At 42.5% G+C, this 22862-nt stretch overlaps 1 protein-coding gene across 3 annotated transcripts; it reads left to right on the top strand.

The window, feature by feature from the left end:
- Positions 1-130: 130 nt before the first annotated feature.
- Positions 131-22584, top strand: Rac1 (Rac family small GTPase 1). 3 transcript variants are annotated; one of them, XM_021254729.2, is made up of 7 exons: positions 193-463; positions 9096-9167; positions 13132-13249; positions 18067-18123; positions 19534-19596; positions 20497-20656; positions 20937-22584. In XM_021254729.2, the coding sequence occupies exons 1-7, from the start codon at positions 429-431 to the stop codon at positions 21065-21067; spliced, it is 636 nt and encodes a 211-aa protein (XP_021110388.1). In that variant the 5' UTR covers positions 193-428; the 3' UTR covers positions 21068-22584. The 3 variants fall into 3 exon arrangements, with proteins under 3 accessions (XP_004840496.1, XP_021110389.1, XP_021110388.1); XM_004840439.4 differs by lacking the exon at positions 18067-18123 and having other exon boundaries at positions 131-463; XM_021254730.2 differs by lacking the exon at positions 18067-18123 and having other exon boundaries at positions 184-463; positions 20933-22584.
- Positions 22585-22862: the final 278 nt, after the last annotated feature.

The raw sequence follows: 22862 nt of genomic DNA, 5'->3' as shown, positions 1-22862 counted from the left end.
CCCGACCCCGAGACTGGGGACCTCGGAGCCCGGCCACGCCCAGGCCGCTTTAGCGCGCCAAGATGGCGGCCGCCCCGCCCCGCCCCGCGGCTCGAGCCGAGTGCTCCCGAGCGCTCCGGAAACCCAGCGGAACCTCGGGAAACCTGGAGGGCGGGAGCTGCCCCGCCCGGAGCCTGGGAGACGCAGCGCCGGCGCGCGGGTTGGGGAGGGGGGGAGGCCGGATGTGAGTGGAGCGGCCATTTCCTGTTTCTCTGCAGTTTTCCCCAGCTTTGGGTGGTGGCCGCTGCCCGGCTTCGGTTTCTAGTCCGCGGAGGGCCAGGCGGCGTGGACAGCGGTCCCGGCACCCCGCGCCCCGCCCGCCCGCCGCTTCCCGAGCCCGCCACTTTCACCCCAGCGCCCGGCCGCCCGCGGCGTAGCGAGCGGCCGAGATGCAGGCCATCAAGTGTGTGGTGGTGGGAGACGGGTAAGTGCGGGCCCGGGCGGGCGGGACCCGGGCTCGTAGGCCCCGCGCCGGCCTCCTCCTCGGGGGCCCGGGCTCCCCGCTTCGGGCCGGCGCGGGCTGGCTCTGGCCTTCGGGTGGGGGAGGCTCGGCGCTCGCGGCCGGAGGGAAAAGTGAACTCCACCCTCCCGCTTTCTTCCCTGGACGGACGCCGCCCGCCTCCCTGCGCTGGCTGGCACGTCCTGGAGGCGGGTGTCCGGTGTTTTTGCCGTTATTTTGAACAAGGGGCCCTTCTTAATTTCTGCAGTAAGCCTCTTGAGTGCCCCACGCCGAGAGCTGCAAGGGTCAGGGCGGCCAGTCCATCCTATTGGACGCGGGTTTGGGACGGGACACTTCGGTGACCCGAAACTTATGGGAGGACCAGGCTACTTCGACTTACACTTCGCCCCTTTGGCCTCACCCCACCCCCTCCGTAGTACTGGGATTGAACCCACGACCTTCGCACTGACCCAACATCCCTAGTTTTTTATTTTTTGAGGCAGAATCTCGCAAAGTTAAGTTGCCCGGCCTAGGGTTGAATTTGTGATCCTGCCTCAGCCTCCCAGAGTGCTGGAATTTCAGGTTTTCGCCACCACACCCGGCGATTTTGAGGTTTTTAAAAAGTGATTATTTTCTCTTTGCGTGGAGAAGCTTTTTGATATGCTAACTGTGAAGATCCCGGTGTGACGGTGGCTGTTCTTTACTTTGGTGTGGTTATTTAAAAAACAACAAAAACCCAAAATTCGTCTTCGCTTAACGCATTAGGTATGAATGTAGGCGAACTGGCTCCTTGTGACTCAAGACTTTTCATTCCTGTCCATGATGGTTACAGGCCCTTGAGGAAGACAAGACTGGTTTTATGTAGTTTTTTTCTCCCGTAGAAACAAGAATCTCACTGTAATCCGAGCAAAATTAAGCGTTTTACCATTGCTTGTGTAGGTTAGTGTTAACAGGGAAGCTGGGAGAATTATCAGTTTTAGCAAACTCAGAATGCAACTGGTACATTTTCAAGTTCAGTAGAGTTGAAGGAAGAGTTAGTTCTGGCACAGCTTAATTTGTGGTTAATTTTTTTTAAACTTGTCATTAGTACAGATTTTGCTTTTATGCTTATAAATGCATTTATAGATTTTCAGTTTATTTAGATAATTCTTTGGGAAACATCTGGGAAACGCTGGGAGGCCGAGGCAGAAGGATTGCCAGTTTGAGCACTGTGGACAATTTAGGGAGACTCTTGTCTCAAAATAAAAATTCCATGGTTTCAGTCCCCAGTACCACAAAAAGGAAAAAAAGGGAAAAAAAAGTTTCTGTAGTGAACATAAATACAAGAAAGATATAGACAGACAACTGGTTTTTGTAAAATGCTCATTTGTTAGCATTTCACGTTTCTCAAATGTGAAAAATTAATAACTTTGTGGCTCTACATAACTAAAAATTGTTTCACTTAGGAATATGTATGTATACTACTACTTTAACCTTGTAAAGGCAAACTATCACTTGGAGAAAATGGTTATTTGGTTCGGTAGTCAGTCAGTAAATTGGTTTAAATAAAGTTTTGATCTTTTTGTGTACTAAATTAGCTAAGCACTAATTTTAAAAACATTTAAAGTTATCTGAGTTTCCTCTGAAAGTTAAATATTTGGAATCAGCAATACTTGGGATGTGAAGTACTACATATTCACTTTTTAATTTTTATTTATTTTTGAGACAGGGTCTTGCTATGCCGTCCAGGTTGGCCTTGGACTCACTGTGTAGCCCAGGTTGGCCTCAAACTCTCGGCAGTCCTCCTGCCTCAGCCTCCCCTCCCAAGTGCTGGTATCACTGGCATGGGCCACCACACCTGGCACTCGTGTTTTGTTTTGTTTTGTTTTTTAAGTTAAATCGCTAATTCAGTATCCAACTGCAGTATGTAATGTCATTTGAAAATTTTTAAGACTAAAATGTGCAAACACAAGAGATAGATTTAGTTTTGCACCCTCTCCTTTTTTCTTGCAGAGCTGGGGATCCAATCCAGGGCCTCACACAGGGAGTGTGTCCTTAGCCTTGGATTGGTGTTTGTACCTGGTCAAACACTAGTTGAATGCCTGCATGGCACCTGGACCCTCCTTTCACATTCCCTCTGCACCACTTACTTTAGGGTAACCCTGGCCATCTCACTCATTCCCCAAGTGAGGTGCCTCAAGGGGAAGTTAATCAAGATTAAACAACATGCTGGACTTTTATAAGTGGCTGGCCTTTTGCTGAGAGCTTAGAAAGTGCCTTAGAATTCTTATTGGTTTCTTTTTTTTTTTTTTTTGCATTGCTGGAGGTCAAACTCAGCATCACACACGTTAGGCAAGTTCTCTGTCACCATTTCTACTACTGTGAGGCTCGGTGAAGGAGTACTAGACATAGAAACGCAGTTCCTGGCCTTGAGTTTTCAGTCTGGTTTTTAGTACTGTATTTGACATTGATGTTGACGAGGAGTGAGCGTTAAGTGCAATATACCTTTACAGAAAATTTAAACTGTCTTTTAAAGGGATGACAGCGAACAGTACTGTAGTGAAAATCTGTATATATAATTTTTCATACCAAAAATATTTTTCTGCTTTTAATTCAGTAAACTATATTCCTGAAGCTATAGTTGGAATACTGTTTTATTCAGAAACTATGGGACTGAACCACAGGGCCTGTAACTTTTCCAGGAAGCTCTGCTTTGAGATGGTCTCTTTACTTAGCACAGTGTCTCCCATTCAAATATTTATAAACAACTTTTTATATATTATTATTGGTGCTGAGAATGGCGTATGCTTTTATCATTGTGCTTTATCCCCAGCCAACAATTTTTTCTTTTTCCTGGTACTGGGAATTGGAACCAGGGCCTTCACACTGAGCTATGGGCCTGGCCCTTTAAAAAAAAAAAAAAAACCAAACAGTTATTTTGAGACAAGGTCTTGCTAATTCACTGAGTTGCCCCATTTAGTCTCGAATTTGCATTTCTCCTGCCTCAGCCTCCTTTTTTCTTTTTTTTTTTGAGATAGGGTCACTTAGTTGTCCAGGCTGGACTTCAATGTCTCCATCTTCTTGACTCAGCCTCCAGTGTGCAGGAATTATAAGTGTGCACCAGCATGCTTGCCTGTGTCCCCCCCCCCCCCATCAAACTCAGGACCTTACTCTTGGCAGGCAGGTGAGGCACCACTGAGCTGCATCCCTGGCCAGAACCTGTGTTTATTTCTAACATGTTATAAAGGCATTTGAATTCTGAGCTGGCTTCCAAATTTAATGTATAACTCTGATCTTGGTTGGTAAAATTATACACAATGCTCTTAAAATTTTAAATGATAAGCCCGAGAAATCTAGCTCAGTGGTAGAACACTGGCCTAACGTGCAAAGTCCTGGATTAGATCCCCAGCACCATTCATAAATAAATAAAATTAAAACGATAATACTAGTAAAAGTTTGGGATTGAGTTACATGGAAGAGTATTAGAATGCCAATCTTGAAACCTTTAGTCCACCCTGTACAAGGTTCTTTTATATAACCTAGTGGCCTAATAGTACTTCCTACTTTTTCACCTCTATATCATCAGGCAGCTCTACCTTCTTCTTCTTCTTCTTCTTCTTTTTTTTTTTTAGCTCTATCTTCTAATTGCAGTTTTCCTAGAAAGGAAATGTTTTATCAGGAATTTTGCTACTAGTGCAGTTACTACCTGTCATCAAAAGAAATTGTTTTCCACCAACTTTTTTTTTTCCTTTTTCAGTACTAGGGATTGAACCCAGGGACTTCACATTGAGCTACATCCCCAGCCCTTTTTATATTTTTTTATTTTGAGGCAGGATCTCTCTTAAGTTGCCCAGGCTGGGCTTGAACTTGCAATCCTTTTGTCTTAGCCTCCCAGAATACAGGGATGACAGGTGCACACCACAACTGGCTCCACCAACATCTTCATATGAAAAATTTCAAATATGGAGAAGCTAAAGAACTGTGTAGTCAGTACCTGTATACCCACTACCTAGAATCCATGACCAGCATTTTGTTCTATTTGCTTTATCACATGACCTCCCATTATCAGAGGACTTAATAGGGGAGTGGATGTTGAAGAACAAGGTGGTGTGCAATTACAAATTTTTTCTGTCCTGGGGATTGAACACAGATCTTTTCATTGAGCTACACCTTCAGGCTTTTTTTTTTTTCTGTGTTGAGACTTGGTCTCAGTCTCTTAAATTGCCTTGGCTGGGCTTAAACTCAGCCTCTCAGAGTGCGGGGATCACAAGTGTGAACCCCCCGCACACCCAGCTAAATTCTTTTGAACTCTTAACTTCAGCTGAGTCCTGTTCACTGCACCACAGTTGGACTTGATTGTAGACAGGTGGTCTAGAATAAGGCCTGCTTCAGACTTCAGCTGTTACATGTAGCATCTTCAGCCTTGAATGTTCTAGCTTTATGCAGATCCTTAATGTTTTGAAGCCTGTAATGATAATAGCTAGGTCTTTGTATGTTGGTTGTATAGCCTCAGTATTTCAGGGCTTTTTGTTTGTTTTGTATCACTGAACTACTCTTACTAGTTCACGTATTTTTCTGAACAGAATCTCTTCATAGGTATACATTGGTGGAAGGCTTACTGTTACAGAATCTCCATACCTTATTTGTCAGGGTAAATTGAAGTCCTTCATTCAAGGTCTTTCATTTATTCGATGAGTATGAGTGTATATTTGGTACTTTATAATTCATGTTTCTACTACCCTCTTAATCCTTAAATCCTTATACTTTGAGGCAACATTACATGCTCTGTATTTACATTTGTCATTGGAACAGTGTGGTTTTTCTGTCCTAAAAGCAAATTATCTTAAAGTAAAGAAAAAATTCTTTTAATTGCCAAATGAAAAACATAATAGAGCATAAGTCACTGGCTTTCATATTATTTCTACAGGACACCAGGCGAAACAGATAGGATAGGGTAACAAAAAAAGAAATGTCATGCGCTAGGGGAAAGTCCAATATAGAACTGACGTGAACTTTCTTCCAGTAGATTCAAGATTAAAAAGAGGTTGAACCACACCCCAACACCCACCCCTACTGAGGATTGGACCCAGGGCCTTTCTAGACTCTTAAATACGTGAAATTGAGGACCTCCCCCCGTAGTAACTTCCAGAAGTTCTTCAGCAGCATGTCAGGGATGTGACCGATACAGCTTTCATTCTTTGTGTGTATACATGCTTCCTGTTACTTTGCCTAGTGCAGATGTTGGTTTTGGCCTCTAGAATTGATTCATGCTATGTGTTTAACAAGAGATGAATAAATGCAGTAACAAAAGGGAAATAACCATTTATTTTTGTTATCAATTTCTAAGAATCAAGTAAAAATTAAAGATAGAGCATGTACTTACTTTAAAAGTCAATTCTATAATTTAGTCATGTTCTTAGAACATAGAATTATAGCAAGTAATGACTTGTAATAAATTTTCAGCCAATATCATATTATGTCAATACCTTGAATTTCTCCACGGTTAAGCCTTGCAAAAGATGATCCCTCAGTTGAAGATAAATTTCAAGAAAGGAAATTTTAGATCATTCTAAAATGACACGGTTGATCATATCTATAGTAATACACCGCCTGCCTTGCCTTTTGGTGCAAGGTCACCAAAAAACAAAACAAAAACAACATATCTACAGTAATAGCTTTTATCTTCATATACATAAAAAAGACTCAGGATTGGTTTTGGGTTTTTTTTTTGTTTTTTGGCACCGGGCATTGAACTCAGGACCTTGCACTTACGAGGCAGGCGGCAGAACCACTGAGCTAAATCCCTGACCCAGAATTGGATCTTAAAAGAAGTGCTAGGGCTGGGAATTTAGCTTAGTGGTTCCACCGCCTGCCTCACAAGTGCAAGGTCCCAAGTTCAAACCCCGGTACCAAAAAAAAAAAAGAAGTGCTTATCTTTGACATTAAAAGTGGCAAAGGTTGTTAATGTTTTCTATACAACATTTATCATTTTGAAAAAGGGTTCACTTGTCATGGCCTTGCCATCTACTTGCTTCCTCAACTACCACATCCAGTGCACTGCCTCGAAACTGAGGAGCTCCTGAAACTGCTCATCTCCACCTTCAGTCCCCTGCTTGGTCCAGACCACTGCAGAGGGGTGGAGTGGGTCGGGGAGTGGAACACAGCACCTGCTTCCTTATTTCCTGCCTCCAGTCCTAGCTTCTTCAGGCCCCTTTCCATGGTGCACTGAGAGGTTTCTTCTAAAATCTAATGTGTTCTTGGCAACCTCAGACCCTCCTGTGCCTTCCCAAGTAGGCTCAATCCCACATCCTCCACAAGAAATGACAACCTCTTCAAATTTTCCTCTATCCCTTCCCCCGTATTTCTTTGTTCTTCTATTATACTAGGCTTCTTTTAGCTCTGGGCCTCCTCATAGGCTGTTGCTTTTGTTCTACCTTCGAATTCCCATTCATGGTAGACTTAATGTATATCACAGTCTTCTCTGCTTTCCCCAGGACTAGGTTAGATCTTTGGCTATATACTTCCAGAGCATCTTTAATAACACTCTCATACTTTTAGTTTTTATTCTTAGTTTTTATTTAATAACTGCATATACTGCAAGAAGTCTCCATTGCATTATCTTTAACACTTAGTATACTTCCTGGCAAAGCACATACTTAGTCTAAATTGAAACTGAATTAAAGCTCACAATAGTTTGGTGAAGGATTGGTAGTTTTGCATCCATTTTATGGGCAAGAAAACTGAGGCATATGAGGAAGTTGGAACTTGTCAAAAAATGACAGCTACTAAGTGGTAGAGTTGGCTCTATGTCATATCCAGGCTTTTGACTCTCCATCTTAGGCTTTTGCTCTTTAGGTTTATTTTGACATTCTAATCCTTTTACAGAATGTGTATCCAATGAGTCATTTCTGTTTAGAAAGACTAATAAGAGTTGGAGGTTACCTCCTGATGAAGTAATGTTTGTGAGGTCTTTGGGGTGGGAAGTTCTAAGTTTTGTTAAGCACTTAATAGTGTTAGGAGTAAAACAAGTATTGGCAAGACTGAATGGGCCATTAATATAATCTGCCCTTGTTGAGGCATTTTTTCCTTTAAGCTGGAGTGTGAGGGGAAAATAGAAAAGCACGTACCTTCTTTATGGTGAATCCTGATTTATAGTAGTTGAAGTTGAACAACAAAATCTTAACACTGCCAGGTGTGGTGGCTCACACCTGTGATCTCAGTACTCAAGAGGCTGAGGCAAAAGGATCACTGTAAGTTTGAAGCCAGCCTGGGCTTCATAGTGAGTTCAAGACCAGCCTGAACTACATAATGAGACCATGAGACAAAAAAGAAAGAAAAAGGAAAAAAAAAATCTTAATACCATTGTGTTATCTTGACCTTGGCAAACCAACAATAGCAGGGAACTGGGCTCATTGTGAACAGCATTTAGTGAAATGAGCCCTTGGAATGCCTGGGACTTGAAGCCCCTCTAGTTTACCTGTGAATGTTGTATGTGGATTCAAAATTTTTTTTTTTTTTGGTACCGGGGATCTAACTCAGGACCTTGTGCTTGTGAGGCAGGCAGCAGAACCACTGAGCTAAATCCCCAGCCCTGGATTTAAAAGTTTTAAATTTTTAAAATTGTTTTGCAAATGGTCCAGTGATCTTAATTTTTAGGAATATTTTCTTGAAAAAAAAAGTTGAGGTAGTTGGGGACTTTGATCCACTACCCTGACTTGTGCCTGATGGCACACCGGTAATACTGATATAGTGTGTACCCCTTCGTAGTTGTGCAGGCATTGCTTCTGACCGGAGTATTTCTGCATCCTTCTCTTGTAGTTTCTCTTTGCAGCTGTTTGGTAAGTTACTCCCTCTTCCTAGAGCCATTAACTCATGTGTCTGGGACATGTTGTGTTAGCCCCTGCTTTAAAAGCTTTGGTGAGGGCCAGGGGTTTGGCTCAGTGGTTCCACCGCCTGCCTTGCAGGTGCACGGTCCTGCGTTTGATCCCCGGTACCAAAAAAAAGCTTTGGTGAAGGAAGCTTGTGGCAATGCATACAGATGAATCAATGCAAGAACAGTTGTGTGTGGTGGTTTGTTATCTAAGCACTCTTATTAAGAGAACACTCAACTGGTTGTCAAGGGAAAGGCTTTTGGAAAGTGACAGGAGTTTGAGCTGTGCCACTTAGAGACAGCAAAATAAGTTAGTATGCATACAAGGAACAAAATGTATGTATTGCACAGGCAAGCTGTGTTTACATGTTAGTGTTAATCTGCATACTCTGGGGATAGAACTTAAAATGCTTGGCCTTCTACAGATGTTCACAGAAGAGATTTTAGACTTTAAACTGTTGCTCCTCTTGAATCTTGTTCTTATTTAACAACTATTTCTTGACTACTGGTGTTAATGTCACATACCTTAATAGAACCAGATGGCTCCCAGATCTACCTTGCTGAAAAATTCTAGGTTGTTTACTTTGAGTTTCAGGATAAAAATGTCTGCATAGTGTTAAAGTAAAGGTTATAGAAACTGATCGTTTAATGCTAAGAATGTGGTATGTAAACTCCTTGATTTTTCTAGAAATTATTTTAACAGAATAATAATAATAAAAGCTGGGAATCACACTGATGTTGACTAAGCTTTTTTTTCTCTCTCTTTAGAGCTGTAGGTAAAACTTGCCTACTGATCAGTTATACAACCAATGCATTTCCCGGAGAATATATCCCCACTGTGTAAGTATCTTCAGTTAAATTGGGAATTTACTTGTCTGTTTATCCAGTTCCTTTGGCCATTTGTTTTGCTATAAAGTCTTTCTTAACCTTTATATTATCTGATACTTGTTTTCCTCTCATACCTTGAGTAGAATCTAATCATATTTTGGGCTTTAAAAAATACTTAGTCAATTTATAGTTTTCTCATATTATAGAACGAACACAGCTTTCCCAATTGGTTTTTAGATACTCAGAAACAAAGTTAAGCTGAGTATGATGTTATGGAGACTGGATAAGTTTGGTAAAGAAAATCATGTTGGGTGTGGTAGCTCTAATTTCAGCACTTGGGAGACTGAGGCAGGAGGATCTCTTTTAAGAGTTGGAGGCCAGCATGAACTACAGAGTGAAACCCTGTTTAAACACACACACACACACACACACACACACACACACACACACACACACACACCAAGAAAATCTGACCAAAGTTTGGTTAGAGACAGTTCTTGTGAGTTTAAGAATGTCAGATAAATTTGGCTCGGTGGGAACTGGAATACAAAGTATTCTGTTAGGTTTTAATTAGCCTTTTCTGGCAATTGACCCATTGGTTCCATGTCACTGTCAGTTACAGGGCTGTAGAATTGAATCCAGGGTGGGGATAAAGGAGGATGCAGTTGGCTGTTGGGCTGCTTATCCCCCATGGGCTGCAGAATTGGGTGGAGAAGGAAAAGTGCTTTTCTGATGATGGGCTGCCAGAGACCTCAAGTAGCCAGGCCTCAGAGTGCACCGCCCTGTGGCTGCAGTGAGCTGCATGTCCCTGTCCTTTGCCTCCTGGTTAAGCAGGCACAGTGGGGGAGAAGTCTCACATCTGCCCTCCCCAAGTACAACACACTACTTGGGGGCCATGGGTAGTGTTGTGTACATTTTAAAAATAGGAGTGGAAACCTTGTGTTTTGATTGTCCCAAATTTATGGTGGGCATTTTCCTTCTCCACTTGTGTAGGTAGAGCTTCCTTAACAATTATGTGCTGTGATTATACCACTGCTCCCTGGGTCTTTTTTTTTTTGGTACCAGGGATCGAACTCAGGACCTTGCGCTTGCGCAGCGGGCAGTGACACCACTGAGCTAAATCCCTGCCCCCCTGCGTGTCCCCCCCTTCTTTTAGCATTACAGACAGTACTGTGTTAAATGTCATTGCATCTATCTTTGTACACATCTGTCAGATTATTAGAAGTAGAATTGTCACCTCAAAGGGGAATTGGTATTTTAAATGTTGATAGAGGTTAAGTATCCCTAATGTGAAAATTTGGAATCCAAAATGCCCCCAAATCCAAAATTTATTGAGTACTGACATGATACCACAAGGGGAAAATTCTGTATCATGAAACTTTGTTTCATGTACAAAATTATTAAAAATATTATATAAAACTACTTCCCAGACTATGTGTCTAAGGTGTATGTGAAACAAATGAATTCTGTATTAGATCCCATCCCCAAGATAACAGAGATTTCAAAATCTAAATACCCAAAATTTAATTTTATTTATTTATATTTTTTGAGGCTGGCTCTCACTGTGTAGTTCAGGCTGGGCTTAAACTCCCTATGTAGCCCAGGCTGGCCTCGAACTTGCAGTCATTCTTCTGCCTCAGCCTCCTTAGTCCTAGGATTACAGGCATGTGCCATTGTGCCTGGCTAAAAATCCAAAATTTTAAATGTTTCTGGTCCAAATCATTTTAGATAAGGAATACTCAGCTTTTCTTCCTAAATGGCTGTCCAAAAGGCTTGTCATTGCTTGATGTGACTGAAAATGGCCTTGTCATACATACTCTGACTAATACGGGTTGAAAGAAAATTATCTCATCATTTGCATATCTGATCATTAGTGAAATTAAAATCTTGAGAGTATTCCCAGTCTATTTGTAGTTGAAGAATTGTCTATTGAAATCTTTCGCTAATTTTCCAGTGAAATTTTTTCTTACTGATAGAACATCTTATAAATACTGTCAGTCATTTGTCTCTGAACTTCATTATGTTTTTTTTCTGCTATCTAGATATTTAAAATTTTATGTAAATAATGGTATCTCTACCATTTCATAAAGTGTTACCTCATGCTTAGGAAGGCCATTCCTATTTCAGTGATGTGTGAATACTGTCTACTATTTTTAGGATTTTTGTGACTAAAGTTTTTGTCTTTAGTTCATTCAGATTTCATTTTTTGTATAATACAAGGTAAGCATCTGCTTTTTTTGTTGTTTTGTGTTTTTGAGATAGGGTCTTCCTGTGTAGTTTAGGCCGGCCTTGAACTCACAGTGACCCTCCTGCCTCAGCCTCCTGAGTGGTGGGATTATAGCTGTGTGCCACCACACCTGGCTTAAGCATCTGAGTAGTTTGGTTTTGGTTTTGGTGGCATTTTTTGGTTTGTTGGAAAATACAATAGGACCATTTATTGAATAATTTTTCTTGTGGAAGCAGAGTTACCACATTCCTCAAACTTTTTTATGAAAGCTAGTTGATGCAGATTTCCAATGATGAATGTCATTGTATTGTATACCTAAAATATACCAGTAAAATTAATTTTTAAAAAATAGAAAAAGAAAGATAGTGGTGTAATTAAATTCTGTAAATCACATTGAAACCTTTTAGACTTTGACTCTGATCTTGCATTATGTTGGAACCATACAATTTTGGTATTAGTACATAAAGATAAAGCCTTGTCTTTTAAAGTTGATGTGTAAGGTACTTACCTTGGTTTAAATTAAAATACCTGTTTTTAAAATGTTTCCCTCTTTATTCTAGCACTTTTTTTTTGGTACCGGGGATTGAACTCGGGACCTTGCACTTGCGAGGCAGGCGCTGGAACCACTGAGTTAAACCCCCAGCCCTCCAGCAGCACTTTTTAAATCAGTCTTATTTCTCTCTTGACAGCCTGTATCTAATTAATGACTTCTGGGTTGCCTCTTATAGTTAACTGTGCATAACAACTTTAAGCTAATTTAAACATTTATGTGATCAGGTCCACTCACTTTGAAAACGTTTTGGATGGGTTGTAAATTGAGCTATGTTTTGGGTTACCATTTCACTCTGGCACAGATGACCAAGACTACCAGCTACCACCTTACACTCATGCATACACTTTGGAAATGCTTGTTGAAAAATGAGAAAAATATGTACATGAAAAACTCATCAGGTGGGATTTCAAAGAGTTGACTGATTCTACACTTTATTTTTCCCTGGGGAGAAAAATCTTCACTTTCTATTAAAAAGGCAGGTTTTGGGCCAGGGATTTAGCTCAGTGGTTCCGCCGCCTGCCTCACAAGTGGAAGGAACTGAGTTCGATCCCCGGTTCCAAAAAAAATAATAATAAAAAGGCAGGTTTTTTTCTTTGTTTTGTTAGTTCTAGGGATTGAACCCAGGGAGCCCTGACCTATATCCTCAGCTCTTTTTTTTTGTTTTTTGAGACACGGGCTTACTATGTAGTTCAGGCTGGCCTTGAACTCACTGTGTAGCCTAGGCTGGCCTCAGACTTGCTGCAGTCCTGCTGCCTCAGCCTCCAGAACTCTGGGATTACAGGCATGCACCACCACGCTTGCCCCTTTTTATTTTTATTTTTTGAGACAGGGTCTTGCTAAGTTGCCCCGGCAGGCCTCTGATTTGAAATTAAAACCTTCCTGTGTTGGCCTCCTGAGTGCCTATGATTACAATGTGTACAACTATGCCTGGGGTTTTCTTTAATTGGGACAGTTTTCTCACTTAAATTTAGTAGGTGGTCCTTTGTTTTTCAGGCATTTTTTTCTCAGTGTGTGTGGTTGATTCCTAGGACCTTCCTGCCCCCTGCCCTCCAGGCTCTGCCTTCTCATGCCTCAGGGGCATTTTCTGCTTGGCAGACTGAAGTCCGTTCCCTGCTTGTCAGCACATCTCTGGGTTGCTGCTAGGACTGTGACTGGGATCCACTGTCTGTGACTAACAGTTTTTATCCATTCTACAGCTTTGACAACTATTCTGCCAATGTTATGGTAGATGGAAAACCAGTGAATCTGGGCTTATGGGATACAGCTGGACAAGAAGATTATGACAGATTACGTCCCCTCTCCTATCCGCAAACAGTAAGAATCACAACTGATTTTTTAATGCGTCCCGTAGAGTATGTAACACTTCAGTATTTAATTAATACATATCACCTGTGTACATATTTACTTACGTTGCCATGATTTGGATACATTGAGTAATAGCAAGTAAATTAGTTCAGTAATAAATGTCCCCCAGCCAGATTTTTAAGTATTGATCAATTGATTGTAGTACTGAGAAGTGAACCCAGAGTGTTGCTTATGCTTGGCAAGTGATTTGTCCAGTCCTTTTAAAATTTTGAACAGGGTTTCACTGGGCTTGAATCCGGTGTCAGCCTCTTATTAGCTAGGGTTCCAGGCATGTGCTACCAGGCCCGTCAGTTCTGAACTTTTATATACAGGTTTTCCCCTCCAGTCATCTTGTACATTTTGTTTCCTCCTGGAAGTATTGCCAAATATAGTCTTACTTGAGCTGTAGATTTTTGTAGATTTAATTGTCCTTTAGCTGAATTTTAGTTAATAGTGCTACATAAAGACCAGTAATAGAATGTAGAAGTTTTGAATTGGATGGTTTCTCACAAAAATCTATAGAAAGATACTTAACTATGGTTAAGGATTAAAAATCAGCTCATAATCATCAAATGAGTCAAATTCTTCAGTGTCTTGGGAAATTATTTTATATTCAGTGGGCTTTGAATTTGAAAAGTCCAGAATTTGGGGTTTTTTTGGGGGGGGGTTGGGTTTTTTTGGTACTGGGGATCGAACTCAGGACCTCATGCTTGCCAGGCAGGCGCTATGCTGCTGGGCTAAATCCGGGCCCTGAAAAGTCCAGATTTTTAAGTGTGCTTAAAAACTCAATGAGTGGTAGAGTAGGAGTCTCTACCCCCTGGATATATCTGGAAGGGTGTGGCATCACTTTGGAGAAATGAGAACCAACCCTCTGTGACTCAAGAGGTATGGTAGATGATAGGGCGAGGCCTTTTCTTCTACGGGAATTACTTCTAGCCAGTCAAAGGACACTTGGCAAGAGTCCCACTCTGCCTTGAGGAACCCAGATAAGGAAAGTGGACTCTTCTCAGGCTGAATAAAGCTGTAGTTTGTGAGGGCTGAAATCAAAGTGGGTGTCGTCCTTTTGGGGCTAAGATTTAAACTATGTCCCATCTTTGTATAGAGGTATATGGTTTCCCTATTAAATACTTGAGCAGCAAAAGGAAGTAAGCCATTCTTTCTCTCCAGTAGTGTAGAAAGTAAACTAATTGCTACATAACCCACCACCTGGAAGCATGGCTGGTGGTGAGTGGGGTGCTTAAGGGGCAGAATGCACCCCACCCACGGGCTCCTTGGAGAATGCACCTGTCTCCCTGGGCTCCTTGGAGACGAGGAGACAGTCTTGACCACTAGGAGCAGGCCTGGGATGCTCACACACTGGTGCCTGGCAGGGCTCATTTCTCAGGCCACTTTGTCTTTCTGAGGGGAAGGCTTGGGAGCTACAGGCTGGCACCTCAGTCTCTCGTTGATAAAGGGGAACCTCTAACCTTTGTGATGAATGAATCTGGTGTCCAGTTTTGGCTCTTTGGGCTGCAGTCCTTTGTGGCTCACCGCAGGCTGCTCAGATTCACTGCTGAAGGATCAGGTGGAAGATTTCTTACTTAAGGGAGTCTTGAGAAGAGATTTATGCTTCCTGTGGTCATTTAGTGTTGCTTATGTTGGGCAGTCCTGTGTAACTAAGTTAAATCTCTTTAAACTACTAGTTTCTGATTTGTTCTCCAAAAGATATTGAGAACAGGCAGTATCATTTTCAGGTGAAATTCCCTTCCAGTTTTTATTTTTCCAAATTAAGCAATCCCTACAGCTTTTCTATTCTTCAGTAAGTTAGCTTTACTTTCTCTTAACTCTTTTGTCAATTCAGCATGCTCATCTTCAGTTGGTATGCTAGAATCTCCACATCTCATATGGTGTCAGTCATATATGTTTCCCTACATGCACCAGAATTTAGTGATGTGAGTGGGAACAGGAGGGTGTGTCAGTGTCACAGGGCTGTTCCCTGTGGGTGTCTCACTCAGGCATGTGGCCTGTTTGCTGAGATGCTGGGACTCTGTTCCTTCAGTGGGGTGTTTGCAGTTTCTTTGTGTGCTCTGCTTTGAGGAAGGCTTTTTAGTGCTGGGCTCAACTGCTGTAATGTTGATTAAAAAGAAAAACCACACTGGCTGGGCAGTTTTGATTTTCAAAGGCCTGATTTTCAAAGCTTTTGTTAAGTTGGCTGTTACAGGTGTCCAAGTCCTCCAGCCAAAGGTCATTAGGAACACATGGAATGGGATTTCTTACTGTTTGCCCCAGGGGCCACACTTAGGGGCTGTGGGGTGGAGTCTGGATCTGGATCTGGGTTGTGTGACCAAGGGGAGCAGGGCTTCAGAAAGGAGGCATTTGCTCTGGCTGAAAGCTGTCAGTTGCAGAGTAATTCAGGTCATGTATTTTAATAAATCTTTAGAAGGTGGGGAATAAAGCAAGGCTAAAGCTGTGATTGGTAAAGTAGATCGATCCTCAGGGTGGCATGGCTCTGTAGTTTACCCAGTGGCTGTGGGTCTGTCTGCCCTTAGTCAAGGTTATGAGTGGTCTTTTGGGTTCTGGTTAGTTTGGGTGTCATCTCACCACAGTCACTTCTGCAGTGGGTGTTCTGGAGGGTACCTTGGCTGTGGTGAAGCTGTGGGGCCAGGCTGCTTCCCGTGTGTCGGGCTGCTGTTCTTTTTCTGAGCTGGTTTTTTTTTTTTTAGAAAATCCTCACTGATGACACATGTCCACCTTTTTTTTAGTTCTGCCATTTCTCTGCCATGTGTATATATCCGGGTCCTTTTTTGTGTGCATAAAAGTGCCTATATTTAAAACAAACTAATTTAGTCTGGTGTGATACACATGCCTGTAATCCCAGCACTTGGGAGGCTGAGGCAGGAGGATCAAGAGCGCAAGGCCAGCTACATAGCAAGTTCAGTGCCAGCTTAGGCTACATAGCAAGACCCTGTCTTTAAAAAAGAAAAATTCCATGCCTAAAAGCAAAGTCCAGGTGGAAAGTATTTGCAAGAAACTAAAATGAAGGAAATGATACTGCTTTTGGCTTAGTGAGATTTCAGCTCATCCAAATATTCGCCCCAGTTTCCTACTGCCATGAGCTGAGCTAGCCTGTCTTGGGGGGATTGCAGCTCTGTGGCAGAGGGGCCAAGGTAGTTTTTGACCTGTGAGGGAGAAGGAAGTAATGAAACCACTGACTATGCATGTGGCATAGTCAGAAGTGTTCTGGTGATTTGAGGAAAGCAGCTTTCAAGTGCACAGGAAGGTAGGCCAGTGACTAGTGTCACTGTGACAGAAGTCACCTGTGAGGAAGCACAGGGAGAGACTGAAAGCAAGAGGTGCTCCTGAGGCTGCTCCGTGAGTGTGACCGGGACAGGGAAGAAGAGACGCGGCCAAGGTCAGTTAGCATAATTTCTGTGTTGCAGCAGCAAGAAACCCCAGTTGGAAGGAACCAGTGGTAGAAAGTCAGTATCAGAAGCAGCAGATGGGTTTTCTAAAAGCTATATTTAGGTGGAGGGAAGAAGGAACAAGGGAGGAACAGGCAGATGGCGCCGACGTTCACATGGGTGGGAAGTGGAACTGCTAGGCTCCTGTTCTGCATGTCTCTTCTTCATTGAAAAATGTGTTCTTAACAATTGAAAAGGGCAAAAAAATAAATAAATAAAAATTGAAAAGGGCACAAGTGCAGTTAGAGGATATTTTGGAACTTCTGTTTCTGTGACTGATTCTCATGAGTCTGTCACGGTAAAGATTTGGTATCATGCAAAGTCCTTGCAGGGGGGATCTTCAAAAATAGCCCACAGATTAAAGTGGAATAGTTACAGAAGTATTCTGTTTGAATTATAAATCAAGGCTTAGTGAGATGAAATTAAAACAGTTCTCTTGTGTGCTCTTTTCTTAGTAGAGTTCCAAGGTTCTGTGTTGAAAGCGTTGTCTGTTGAGTTTTATTGGAACAAAGAAATGAATTTGAAAGCATTGTGATAAAGACAAGCTGGGCATGGTGGTGCATGGCTGTGGCTGTAATCCAGCAGTGGGAGGCTGAGGTGGGGGGATCGCCTAGAGCTCAAGGCCAGCCTGGGCTACATAGTGAGTTCAAGGACAGCCACATCTATATAGCCAGACCCTGTATCAAACAAACGCAAACCACAAGATGATACATTTCTAAAACTTCTGCAAAGGCTTCTGGAATTGAAGGTCTTGGTTTGAGCAACACCATTCATTTCAGTAACACAAGTCCATAAATCCAAACCTTGCTCAGAAGAAGGAGACAGGTACACAGGTTCTGTACGGGAGCCTTGACGTTCAGACAGCATCAGGCTGTCAGCTCCCACAGCCTGTCCTGGGAGAGCCCTTGGTCTGGCTCACAGGCCAGTCCTTTCCTGTTTTCGGAGGCTTTAGCGGGGCTTGGATCTTGAGAACTTGCACGGAGCACCTGTTGCTAGTGGATGCCAGCAACAGACAAAGGCTTTATGCTGAGGGACCTTTTTCACATTTCCAGCTTCATGGGAATGTGACACATTCTGCCGTGAGCTGCTGCAGATAGAAGGAGCACCTTTTCTGCAACCCCAGTGTTTCCCGACTTCCCCACTGTCGCTGCATGTGGGACATACCATCTTTGCCAGGTTTCATGGAGGGATTTGGTGGGGTTTGCCATTAAAGATGTGTTAGGTCATCATATGCTTTTAGATCCCTTGGGAACATTGATACAAAATTCTGATAAAGACAAAAGGTTATATTGATTTTTATTTTCCTCACTTTTCCTGAACTCAAACCAAGTTCTCGTGCATTACTAGGTTGGAGACACGTATGGTAAGGATATAACCTCCAGGGGCAAAGACAAGCCGATTGCCGTATGTAAGACTTTCAATCGACTTCAGTCTCAAGCTTATCTGTTCTCTCATTTCACTTAGTTTTCCTAGGAATTCTTACTGAGCCTCAAGTTCCTTGAGTGTTTTATATTTAATTCACTCAAGGTGGGGTTTGCTTGATGAAATAAGCTGGATTGGAGCTGGATTGAAGCAGTGTGTGAGCTGCTTGCTTCCCTCCTCCCAGATGGAGGAGGGCTTAGGGAGGGGGCCTCTCTAGCTGGGACAACCCACCTGGGCGCTCAAGAGGGTGGCTGAGCGCTGACCCAGAGCAGGACTAACCTTGCTGCCAGGGCCTTTTCTACTGTGTTGTCCTGTTTGGTGGGCTGTCTGGGCAGCTGAGCGGCGCTGGTGAGCTAACCTGCCCATGCTTTGAGATGGTTTGCAATCATCTTGGAGGCCGTGGTGATTCTGGGGCAAGCTTGTGCATGTGCCAGCATTTACACAATGTAATTTATAAAAAGCTGTTGTGGGATGTTTCTTTCCTTTTCAGGTACAAGATAACCAGCTGGGATGGTTTAAAGTGCCAGCTTGGGAATTGTATCATTTCACAAAGTAGCGTAATTGCCTTTTTCTAGGGATGTTTTATAAGCCTAGCATTTTACAAACTCTTAAGCATTTTTTATAAAGGTAAATATTTGAATTTTACTTTATGTAGAATACCCAGTGGGAAGAAAAACTCAGTATTTCATATTTATCTAGAAACACTGTCCAAGCATGTATTCCACACTGCTTTTCCTTTCCATCTCTATTTTAGTCACAGCTCCCTGGGGGCCAGTTCTCCTGAGCCCCAGGTTGAGCCTCAGAAGCTGTGACATGTGAGGGTGGCTGTCAGCAGGGAGGATGTCACTTCTGAAACTCTTCCCCAGGGAGGGAAGGGCCCAGGCAGCAGCTGTCCCAGGGACTGTGACAAGCGGTTAATTGGAGCTAGTGATGATCTAAAAATGTTTGTACTTCACATGCAAATGGAGAGCTTAATGAACACATACTTTTGTAAATAATTTTCTTTTATATTGACTCTGCTTTTGGGAAACAAATCACATTTGGTATAGTTCCATCCCAATTTTTTTGTCTATTTATAACAGATAATTAGATGCCCAATCAAGAGTTGGGAGTGGTAGAAGAGGCCTCCCATGGGTCTGGCTTGGCTGGCATATTTCTACCTTTACTTCTTCTCCCTTTCTCCCAGGTCATTGGTTGCTTGAGGTGCTGGTTCTGGTCTTGGAGCTGACATTACAGGGGTGCACGGGGAGCGGGTGTCTGACCTTAGCTGCTGGTACCAGTAGGCATGCACCATGTCCCATGATCAGTTAGTTCAGCAGCATTTTGAAAGCAAAGTGCAATCATCATTTTAAGATTGTTTTCTGAAAGTTTACCTGTGTTTCCTTTTTATAGGATGTGTTCTTAATTTGCTTTTCTCTTGTGAGTCCTGCATCATTTGAAAATGTCCGTGCAAAGGTAAGTGGGGGTTTTTTAAAATAAATTTTTAGAAGGATGGGGATGTAGCTCAGTGGTAGTGGCCCTGGGCTTGAGCCCCAGCACCACAAAAATTTTTAAAATTACAAATATCACTTTCGAGAAGAATAGTATTTAAAAGTAAAATGTCAGGGCCGGGGATTTAGCTCAGTGGTTTCGCCACCCTGCTGCGCAAGCACAAGGACCCGAGTTCGATCACCGGTACCAAAAAGAAAAAAAAGTAAAATGTCATTTACTGTTAGGAATTCTCATTATTTAGATTAGTTCTTAGGTACATCATCAGTTTTGAAGCATATGGCTTTAGGATACAGCTTTCTTAAAGCTTTAGGTATTATTCAGAAGGTAGGAGTCCCTCAATAAAGTAACAAAGAACTTTGGAGTTGTGCTAACACCATTTCTTTCTACTCAGACATCTTTTACCAAGTGAAAGATGCTTTTGTTACAGCAGTCAGGAGTATTTTTCAGTGAAGACAGTGGAGCAGAGATGCACACTCCCCTGGGTAGTTTGTGTTTTCTCTGAAGAGATGATGATTCTTTTTTTTTTTTTTGAGATGGCTCTAAGAATTGACTTGTTTCCCCCAAAACAGAGTGCTTTCCTTTTAGGGTACCTTCCTTTCTCTCCTTTCTGCTATTCCCTTTTCTTCCTTCAGTCCCTTGACAGGCAGTGCCTGTTCTCCAGATCCTAAATCTGGGGCGTCCTGGCTGGATCTTCCTTTGCGCTCTTTAGGGACTGTGGGGAAGCTGTGAAGTACAAGGAGACTGGAGCAGTGGTGGCTGAGCTGGGATGCTTGGCCCAGTTGGGCATCTGTTGAATGTGGTCTTGGTGAAGGTCATCTGTAAAGGAGGACAGTAGTACAGCTTTTGTTCTTTCTTCCCATACAGTGGTACCCGGAAGTGCGACACCATTGTCCCAACACTCCCATCATCTTAGTGGGAACAAAACTTGATCTTAGGGATGATAAAGACACAATTGAGAAACTGAAGGAGAAGAAGCTGACTCCCATCACCTATCCGCAGGGCTTGGCCATGGCTAAGGAGATAGGTATGAAATCCTGCCTTTTTTGTCCCTGCTTTTGTCTGTTGATAGATGAGACTCCAGTTTGGGAAAGCAGAGAGTGTTTCTCCTTCTCAGGGTCTGGTTTACTTTTGGGGAAACAGCTAAACAAGGCCATCTGGTCCTTGGGGTACTGGGGGGCAATATAGGGGTAGTGGTTGGTCCTGCCACACTATGCCAAGCCTGGCCCCAGGTGAGCTGCCTCACTGCTGGGCTGCTCAGAAGTCGTGTCCTGTGGTACAGTACCATCTGGCCGTGTTTCTTGCAGGTGCTGTAAAATACCTGGAGTGCTCAGCTCTCACCCAACGGGGCCTCAAGACAGTGTTTGACGAAGCTATCCGAGCAGTTCTCTGCCCACCTCCTGTCAAGAAGAGGAAGAGAAAATGCCTGCTGTTGTAAATGTCCGAGTCTAGTTCTTGGTCCTGTCCCTTGGAACCTTTGTACGCTTTGCTCAAAAAAACGGTGGAGCCTTCGCACTCAATGCCAAGTTTTTGTTACAGATTAATTTTACCATAAAACCATTTTGAACCAATCAGTAATTTTAAGGTTTTGTTTTAAATGTAAGAGTTCAAACTCACGTCATATTAAAATTTAGCCCTAAAATGACAAGCCTTCTTAAAGCCTTATTTTTCAAAAGCCCCTATCCTTGCTCAGATTAAAAGTTGCCAAAATACCTTCTGAACTAAGTTGTGGTGTTGTGCTAAGAACCCTAAGCACTAAACTTGAAAGACCTTGTAAGAAGACTGCAGCTTCTGAAATCAGGAGGCGCAGATACTGTCCAAGTAGCTTTCAGATCGAGTGAAGCAGAACAGCCTCCTTAATGACATGTTGCTGTGTAATGCGTCAGTAACTTCTCAGCCCATGTTCATTCTGTACCTCTGTACTGTATGTCATAATGGGATGGGTGTAACATCTCACTCTTTGGATCAATCTTTTTGGTTTCATAGTGAGGTTTTTCTTTTTAAATCAGTTTACTAGATTTTGCTGAGACTTGGAACAGAACTCTCATTCCTGTGTTTGCTCTAATGAAGTATTCTGTTCCTAGTCATGGGTGTGATGGGTGGAGTGTGTGAAACACGACGAGATCAAAGGATGAAGACAGTATTTTGACAAAATATGAAGTGGAGATTAATTTACACTACATTGTACATGGAATAACTCAACTGAATAGAAAGTGTCACAGGTGAAGATTTTAAGGTTAATTTCTGTCAAGTGCAGTAGATGAAGAAAGGTTGGTATTACAGCGTGTCTTAAGCTTTTTCTTTTTCCTACACTTGCCATCCTTCCCAGAATTGGGTGTTTAATTCATCTTTGAACTGGTCATTCCCATAGTTGCTAACTTAGTAAGTGCTTTTCTAATAGAACCCCTTCTTAATGAGCAATATACCTATTTGTACTATAAAATCTTTCTGATAATGCATTAGAAGTTTTTTTGTAGATTAATAAAAGTGCATTCCTGTTTTCATGTTACTTTATTCAAAGCTAATTAAGTGCTTGCTTTAGTCTTCTAGTAACTAGGTGTAAAAATCATGTGTTGCTGCTTTACAATTTTTAAAATATTTTAGATATTCTTGAACCTGAACCTTCTTAACATCACTGTCTTGCCAGATTACCAACACTGTCACGTGACTAACACTGACTGGACCCTCTTTACCTCACCCACACGGACACACACTTCCTGTTGTGGCTTTGCCTAATGATGCTCCTTTGGGTTTGTGAGGTTCTGTAAACTGCTAGTGCTAACGATGTTCTGTACAACTTAACTCACTGGCGACACAATGTCAGACCTTTCAACCACTAGAACAGAATTTTTTAATTGACGGTTGCGGAATTGTGGAGTGTTTTTACATTGATCTTTTGCTAATGCAATTAGCAGTATATTTTGCATGTATGACTTAATAAATCCTTGAATCATATGACTGGTAATACTTGAATTTTTGAGAACTTGATGAACAAGCTTTCGGTGTGTGTCTTTAAGATCCAGGGTTGCTGGATGTGTTCATTTCACACTGGAGGGACGCAGGGAGTGCCACCTCCAGGGGAAGAGGTGAGCAAGTCCACAGCTGAAGAACGCAGCGGGGGTGGCAGGTGGGATTTGCTAGATCGTGCTGTGGAAAGACCCATGTGGGGCAGGCGGGCAGGCTTATGTGCACATACCATGGGCCAGAGCTGAAGGCTGAGATTCCCCATGGTG

The sequence above is a fragment of the Heterocephalus glaber genome, unplaced genomic scaffold (genome assembly GCF_053883595.1).
Source record: "Heterocephalus glaber isolate CG9 unplaced genomic scaffold, H.glaber_assembly_v1.0 deba00001610, whole genome shotgun sequence".
NCBI classification, from domain to species: domain Eukaryota; kingdom Metazoa; phylum Chordata; class Mammalia; order Rodentia; family Bathyergidae; genus Heterocephalus; species Heterocephalus glaber.
The sequence above is the reverse complement of the archived record's forward strand: the minus strand, read 5'-3'. Positions and strand labels throughout refer to the sequence as shown.

Bases quoted from the DNA above. Each gene is read 5' to 3' on its own strand.
- Rac1 (XM_021254729.2), top strand. From the start codon at position 429: ATGCAGGCCATCAAGTGTGTGGTGGTGGGAGACGG. The intron at 9,168-13,131 runs GTAAGTATCTTC...TCCATTCTACAG, and splicing joins GGAGAATATATCCCCACTGT to CTTTGACAACTATTCTGCCA. The intron at 20,657-20,936 runs GTATGAAATCCT...TGTTTCTTGCAG, and splicing joins GGCCATGGCTAAGGAGATAG to GTGCTGTAAAATACCTGGAG.